The 8,891-nt window shown below is 33.4% G+C and overlaps 1 protein-coding gene across 1 annotated transcript in view; it reads right to left on the bottom strand.

Annotated features, from left to right (window-relative positions):
- Positions 1 to 273: 273 nt before the first annotated feature.
- LOC119829579 (lysine-specific demethylase 6A) overlaps positions 274 to 8,891 on the bottom strand; it is a 31,839-nt gene continuing 23,221 nt past the window's right edge. Inside the window, exons 8-11 of the mRNA XM_038352154.1 lie at positions 6,451 to 6,712; positions 5,887 to 5,946; positions 5,460 to 5,577; positions 274 to 1,277 (exon numbers count right to left, since the gene is read on the bottom strand). Coding sequence (XP_038208082.1) covers positions 1,138 to 1,277; positions 5,460 to 5,577; positions 5,887 to 5,946; positions 6,451 to 6,712 — 580 coding nt within the window. The 3' untranslated portion in view covers positions 274 to 1,137. The remainder of the gene's footprint in view (positions 1,278 to 5,459; positions 5,578 to 5,886; positions 5,947 to 6,450; positions 6,713 to 8,891) is intronic.

The following is an 8,891-nucleotide window of genomic DNA, read 5'->3' on the forward strand; positions in this document are numbered from 1 at the left end:
CCCAAAAATAGTTCTGAACTCTCATTAAAGTGTAATAAAAAAGGTAACTACTAATGGATATAGTTGATGTTGCTACTGATCACACATTTAATAATTTCATTAATGAAAAAAGAAGTATCAAAATGTTGGGCTTATGTTTCAAGTAGTTTTATTACATTTTCATTGTACTCATGTAAAAGTTTTAAATTTAAATTGTCTCTAATCATAATGTTGTTTTTTTATTTCTCTCTTCATTATAATTCTCAAAATTCTCTCTTATCTCTTTAAATATGTTTTTATTTTACCCTCATCTCCAGTAAGTGGTAGTAGTAAGGTAGTTTTTTTTTTAAGTAGTAAGGTAGTTTTAATGTCTATTCATAGTCACATCTCAAAAGTTTGAGTTTGAGTAATTCCTTACTTTGGGTTAGGATATATCGGGATGCATGAGTTTGGCTAGTAAATGCTTTTTAATTACCGTTTTTGCTTCACTTTGTGTGAAGTTGGTGAAAGTTCATCTGACGATTGTATAGGAGACCTATGAATTATATTAAGTTGTAGCGAGCATGTGATCCTAATATATTAACATTTTATACTATATTTTGTTATTTCATATAGTATAAGAGTTAGCGAATTAGTTATCTGAAAAATTCACTCTGCTGTTGAATTTTCATTATAACACTATAAACTACGCGTAATTGTCATCAGTTTACTACTAAAATACTCACAACCATCCAGATTTTTTGGCGTTACTATTATATGTCGAGTTAGGGGAAAACACATCAGAATTATAATAGATAGCAATTAAATTTCCTATTTATGTATATTTTTATTGACGAAGATGTTTCAATTCTATGAAATATTCCATACTTCAAATTGAAATATATTTCTACGAAAACTCTTTTAATACACGATTAATTCTTTTAAAATTTTAAAAACCTGGTGACGCCATATTATCAAACATAAAGTTCCACCAGGGTATCGATACACGGCTGACGTCTACGTAACAACGTAGTACTTCTAGTACTTCTGATTTTCCATGTCAAACATCAATGGGAACACATTTCACCATCTCCAAACTGCTATAGAACGACGATCCTAAACAACCAATAACCTCCAACCACCTGGAAACCTGGAAACGTGTAAAGTATCCACAAATACTCACTTGCAGGCGTCCAATATCTGTTTGGCGGTCATGCTGATGTTGAATGTGACTGGTTTGAGCGGGTCCGTCTTGAGCGGCTCGAGCTTCACCACGGCTTGCCGGCCGCCGAGCACCGCCTCGCTGTTGCTGCCAGCCTCTGTTGGGCGGACATCGAGTATTTTGAAGGAAATTGGTGGATATATCGTGCTTAAATTTATATTTGATACTACTTAAAGGAAAATACGAGTCACTATGCTCTTAGTGTTACAAAGTTTTGGGGTTGAAATTATTAACAAGCTTTGCGCGCGGTTTCGCATAACTGCCGTATCCGTCGGATTTTGAGGATAAATTTATCTACTAAATGCCACAGATCTGTCCTATGTTTTTTCTCGTGTTCCAAATTTCATCTTAATCGGTCGAGCCGTTCATGAGTTATAAATATTGTAACTTAGACGACTCTTTTCTTTTATATAGTATATAAGTGTGTGTGTGTGTGTGTAAAAAAGAATGCACATATAGATATTAAGTTTGCCTTAAAAAATGTTTCGTTTTAATTTTTTATGGAATAGAAAACATGTAAGGAGGCAGCGTTGAAATGCACAAGTGGCCTTCATATTCCGTTTAGTATACAGCGATTTCCATTACGGCCTAACTTATTATACAAGAAATATAATGAAACAAATATATTTATTTACAAGTAGGCCACACGTAGTATCTCAACCAAGCAATAGAATCGACGATGTTAATGTTTGTTAACATTTGTATTGGTAAATCTTTTATGTATTACGTTATTGGACATTTGAGACTATTTTTTTTTTTTTGAGAAATAAAGATTAATTCATGGAATACATTTCTTTTTAAGTCCTATACTTATGTCGGTACAAAATTATTTATAATAAAATTTTTCCACTCAACTCTTACTACTTACTTATAGATGCCAATATTTACGCTATATATTCTAATCCTCTTAGGTAAACCAATCTCGTATTCATTCCTTCATATCATGTCATAGACGGCATTCATCTGCCATTCTTTCAAAACCATTGCCCCGTCGTATCCCTGCCTATTGTTCCCGATATATTAATTTGAAGTTAAAACCCTAGAAACATATATTGCACTTGTATGCAGCACCATTACGTTATCTCAAACTCGCCACTGGCATCAAGGCGGAAAACTGAGAACGCAATAACGCATCCAAGTGTCGCGATGTTAAAGAAACCCGTGTTTCGTTCCATCTGCATCGCGATAAACAGACCGAATCGCCTGCATTCGATGCGTGCCCGATACCTCACTGCATGCAATACGAGGGCAATTATTTCACACGCACTTTCATCACGCAATTTATAAAAATTATATACACATAGCCAGAATATTGAAGTGAAATTATTATTGGAATTTCTTACAAATATAAAGCTACAACAATACTTACGTTTCATTGTCATGTCAAAAGAATTATGATAAAACGTCAACATCGTAACTTAAAAATAGATTTTGTCACTACAAATGTTTAATTAAAACTCGCGTATATAAAAACTCCGCGAATCTACCAGCTAAACAAACAGCATGACAATTACAAAATCATATCGAATAGTTGTCGATGTTACAACATTTCCAATAATTTTATCATTTAACCTATTTAGCGAGATATCAGCGTCATTACGTAACGTGTACTATTTCAATCAGTGCTGTACAGATCTACTTATAACAAAAGGAAATCGCATCCCGATTGTGTTAAAATTTTGCGTTTACGGCGGTGTGCGTGACTTCACATTGTATGTTCAATCACTTAAGTGGAACCTAACATATTTGGGATTTTTTTTTTGCCAGATATTAGATACATTTTTAGCCGACGCGACGTTCTCAAAAAGCGAAGGAGGTTCCCAATTGGTTTATTTTTTTGATTTTTTTATTTGATATCTCCATGGGATTTGAACCAATCGGCATGATTGTATTTATGCCCCAAAGGGACGTCAATTGTTTTTTATAGAAAATAATTATGTAAGTAGTTATTGTAATTTGTACCTATACAAAAGAATCGCACATCTTATGAATTATTTAAAAACACTATTTTTTTTTTTACTGTGTTGTTGTTTCTCTTAGATGAATACTTCATTATATATGATAATAAGAATATCAATGTAAAACTCATTAATACTTAATTTAAAATTAAATAATAGGATAAATACACATATCATCATTATAATCATCAGCCGATATGTGTTCCCACTGCTGGGACACAGGACTCCTATGAGGGTTTAAACCATAATCCACCACGCTGGCCAAGTGCGGGTTGGCAGATGTCACATGTCGTCGAACAAAATAATAAACATTTATAAAAGAATATTTCATTATTTATATTTACTTTAATCTGTTTAGTTTTGGCATTCGTATAAAAAATATGATAAGAAACTTCCATAGATTTACTGATATTATTTATTTAAGCTACCAGCACAAAATGCCAACTAATATTATAAATGCGAAAATAACTCTGTGCCTGTCTGTCTGTCTGATCTGAATTTCGTCACGCCTTAACCACTAGACCGATTTCGATGAAATTTTATACAAAAGATAGTTTTGAGACCCGTTGATAGTTTTATTTCCCCAACGGGAACGGGAGTTACCGGTGTATAAATAAACCTATACATCCGTGTAGTCATCAATACAAAATTGTAGGCTTGTAATTCAATTCGTAATCAGAGAATGAAATAATGTATAATTAAATAAACATACTTATTTAAATAAACATATTCAATTTCTATAATTAGTCATGATTTCAATATCAGTTTAATAAATCTTTGAAAAGCTCTTGTATATTGACTTGATTTTCAATTAATGAAGCATACGATGTTGCGACGATTTTGTGTGATAAAATAATAATTAAACTTCCTGTTTCCTCTACATTATTTATATGAATTTAACACCATTGTGACGTAACATATAACGCTATTCTTAATGTTATTAATTAGTTCATATGCTAGCAAAGTAAATGTTACATACATTGTAATACAAAGTCGTTCTTCCTTATTTTGCCCTTTATTTGGCTTTGCCGCGATCTAACAATGCTAGATACCAAGAACGGATAACAGATAATGGCTCGAGGAACTTATATGGCTTTCGAATGGGGTCACATAGATATTACAGCAAATACTCGATGGCATGTGAGCGGTAACGGTATATCATATTTTATTTCAATGCAATGGAAGTGCGTGCTAGTTTTATTACCAAACTAGCTGCGTCCCGCACGCGGTTTCACCCGCGTAAGTCCGTATCCCGTAGGTATATCGGGATGAAAAGTTGCCTATATGTTATTCCAGTTGTCTAGGTGTCTACGTACCAAATCTCATTGCAACCGGTTCAGAAGTTTTTGCGTGAAAGAGCAAACACACACACATCCTTACAAACTTTCGCAATTATAATATTAGTAGGATAGGAAGTAGGATACTATTATCACTACATAGTATAAAACAAAGTCGCATTCTCTGTCCCTTTGTACATAGGGATATGTATGTATGAGTATGTTTAAATCTTTAAAACTACGCAACGGATTTTGATTGGTTTTTTTAATAGATAGAGCTATTCAAGAAGAAGGTATATATGTATAATAATATTTATAAACTACTCCGAATTTAACGCGTCCGAAGCCGCAGTCAAAATTAAGTAGTTAAAACAATACAATAATTGTTAGGTATTAATACTTATTATTTTCAAATACATTATTTTTTAGATACAATATCGAAACGTTTATTTAACACGATGAATAGTTAGGTTTGTGTGTTTCCAGAAATAAAAATTATGAAAAAAACATAGAATTCTTTATAAATTTAATTAAATTAAAAATGATTATTTCGAAATAAACAATTCTAAACACATAGGAAACAAACAGTTTGGTACAAAAAAACTAATTTTTGGAAATACCCTGGCATCTACAATCATAACGGATTACATGGGTATATAAAATCATTTCCTTCCTGTTCAAATAAATTTTGAATTAAAGATAAAACGGGAAACGTATTTTGAAACGGAATAATTAAAAAATTAGCATGAAAATCAACATCGAGGGGAACCAGGAAAAAACTGTTTCCTTTTTCTATTGATTGTAAATTAGCAATATTTTATACGATAGTAGAAATAACCTTAGAGATTACTGCCAAATGTTTAATACAACGTTTACACAAAATTTTAATTTAATTATATAAATGAAAACGTATTAATACGCTAATTCGAAAAATAAAAAATATTTATGGTCAAGAGATGGCATGTTGTTCGCAAGTCCACTTAGAACGAATCAGTTTTTTTTTTTATATATGCTTATTGTTAATTTATTGAACTGAATACTCACTCATTGCGGACTCCTTCTTTATATCAGGTTGTGTATCTGAGAACTTCTTGAGTAAATCTTCAGCAAGCGACTCCGCGTTGTCGCTGCCGCTCGTCGCGGTGCTATCGCTTTTCGCTACCTATAAACGTGGACAAAAAAATATTTCAATTCATGTTCCAAATTCAAAATTCACAATTCGAAATTTGAAATACTATCTTGAAAAAAAAAGATCGTCTGCGTTCCAAATTCAAATTGCGAACATGAACGATTACTACTATAATCACAAAATTACATACCGAGAAAAGAAACGAAAAAGTACAAAACAATTTTTTCATCAAGATAGCTTTTTCAAATAGCGTGCCTAAACCTAAGGACCTAAAACCTGCCGCCGTCTTAATACTAAAGGGACGGGAAAGGATAAGAATTTTTGCTTATTTTAGATACAAACCGCTCGCGATCTCGCCGCTTGTGACAATCTGTACTGCTGTAGAAGCTGTTGCATCATCGCCTGAAACAATATGATATTATACAGTTACAATAACTCACGTAAAATAATGGATACATAATATACACATTATCTGATATTTTCTGCTAACAAACAGCAATAAAATTACATTTATGTTAACAAGATACATTGAAACAAATAAAACTTAACTCGAACGTAATCACATAAAATACAACGGCCAATAAATAAGCCTCTAATTGACTTACAGCGTAATACGACTTTCCCAAAGGAACAAGGGGTCAAGTGGGTCTGAAAAGTTGTCGATAATTTGTTTCCTATACATGGGAGAGAGATTACTGAAGGATCAATTTCACTTATTTATTATGATTGATACTTCTCATAAATAAAATCAATATATATTTTAAAAGTACGTGGAAATCGAAATCTATTGTCTTACGGAAACAACCTGTCTCTACTATATTTGATTGAAATCAGTCCAGCAGTTTCAGCGCGACACAGACAGACACAGACCTGCGGAAAATCACAAAACGCATCATCAAACTATACTTGTTGGTGCGGCGACAAGTTGTGCGAGTTCCTCTGCAAATGCTGCAACGTCTGCAACTGGTTGGGCGTCAGCGGGGGCGGGTCATCTGGAGCGGTGACATTTCCGCTTCCGCCTCCGCCTCCGCCCGCGCCTCCGCTCCCGCCACCGCTGCCGCTCCGCTTGCCCGGGTACGGCGGCGGCGCGGACTTGGGTGCGCGAGACGACATCTCGGCGGATATCGGAAGGTTCCAAGCCTCCTCGATAGATGGCAGTGGACGGCGCCTAACGTCAGAATACATGAACGACTAGTTAGAAAATTGTATGGGAAAATATAAAGTGAGAGTATTTTTATGTCCTTGGAGTAAAGACGATTAGGAAATAGGAAAAATAATTGAATTTATCATTTATTTTTTTAATTATCTAATATTAGACATTGTAAGCTTGTTATTTGAACGAAACAGAAACATCTTTAAAAATGTTTCTTTATACGAAACTAGCGTTCCACCCCGGCTTCGCCCGTGGAACCTTTTTGTGCCTTTATAGAAACGGAAAAACAGTTTTTAGAGAAGAGTTTTAAGCTTAGCAACAGATTCGGCGGTTCATTATTTATCTATGTGTTTACATTGCCTTTGCCCAAACTAAATATTTCATTCATTTGCTAAATAGCTTCATAATTGTATACAATTCCTCTATTCCTATATGTAACAACAGCGGCCCGCCCCGGCTTCGCCCCTGGTACATATATAGCCTTCCTCAATAAATGGGCTATCTAACATCGAAATAATTTTTTAAATCGAACCAGTAGTTACCAAGATAAGCGCGTTCAACCCAACAAACAAACAAACTCTTCAGCTTTATAACATTACTATAGATATTTCCGATAACATAATATGTATTCAAAAGTAAATTTTTTACTAACACTACATCTGAAATAACGTTAATAATATGTTAAAAAATGTGTTCAATTCTCTAAGAATGCTAACATACAGTTCAGTGCCACTATATGTAGATTACAAAAAAGAAATACCTTCTTAGTAGTTTACCAAGAATTACCTACATCAGGGACATACTAAAGGGATATAATGCAACAAAGTATTTTCTCTACAGAATTCCGTATTAAAAGGTACCTAGTCTATATAAAAACACACTATTTTTTTTAATAGAACACGCAACATTAATTAATGATAATTTGCAATTATTGTTCTGTGCTTGTGTAACAAATGACATAAAAAGAAATCTATTGACTACTTTTGCAAGTATTACTCCAATGAACTTACAGGTACAGATAAAATAAATTATAAATCGCATTTCACTTCATCACTAACATTTCACCTGTCACATTGCAAACATCGTCAATGTGCAATTTGAAGATGAAAATCTATTTATTTTAATATAAACGATGCTCTATTTTTATGAGAAATTCAATTTAAAACAGTTAAGCTTTGTAGCGCGGTTGATACTTGAGAAATTTGTTAAAAATTATTTGTAATAATTATGATTTGAGATATTTTTTATATTAATGGTCCGCTCCGGCTTTATTCGATATACATTCAAATACATGTATAAGAGATCACGTATATATCCAACGATAAAATATTTTTTCTAATCGGTAAATTAAATCATGAGATTAGGGCGTGTAAACAAAAAACTATTCACATAAACATATATTAGTATAGATTACAATATAATAACATTTAGTTGTATGTAATAATAATATGTAATACTAGCTTTTTTAGGCCGCGGCTTCGCACGCGTAGAATTCGCTTATATCGCGCGACATGGTAAGGAGTATTTTCTTCGCATTAAAAAGTATGGTTTGTTCTTTTCCACGTTTAGCTCCACCTTCATATCAAGTTTCATCAAAATCGGTTTGACGATCGAACTTTCATACAAACTTTCATCCCCTCTTCCAACCCTTTCTACCCTTTTTTCGCGATAAAAAGTATCCTATGTCCTTTCCCAAGTTCAGTTCTATCATCATACCAAATTTTATCAAAATCGGTTCAGTGGTTTAGGCGTGAAAGCGTAACAGACAGACAGACAGACAGAGTTACTTTCGCATTTATAATATTAGTAGGGATAGTAGGGATAGTAGGGATATGAAGCTGGACTATATCTTCCAGATTCTAATATTATCTGATTTAAGTAAAACCTGTACAATGTTAGTGCAATTTGCAATGATATTAAACTTAAAATTATAATTTTCAAGGACTGTATATAGTTTTTATGAAGCTGGTTATCAAAGTATGTATAATTTGCATAGAGATGAAGCGAATAACGGAAACCGACAGTGTACACTAACTAGACGTTTTATGTGAGAATTAAACTCGTTCGTATGACAATTGGCATTCGCTCAGTTAACGAATGTACGAAGCGCCCATACGCATATAGTCCGGTCAATTTAGACATTCGAAGTTACATAAAGTCCCAACAAGCTGAATTTCTGTGAAGTTGTTTAAAA

Source organism: Zerene cesonia, chromosome 10 (genome assembly GCF_012273895.1).
Source record: "Zerene cesonia ecotype Mississippi chromosome 10, Zerene_cesonia_1.1, whole genome shotgun sequence".
Classification (NCBI taxonomy): domain Eukaryota; kingdom Metazoa; phylum Arthropoda; class Insecta; order Lepidoptera; family Pieridae; genus Zerene; species Zerene cesonia.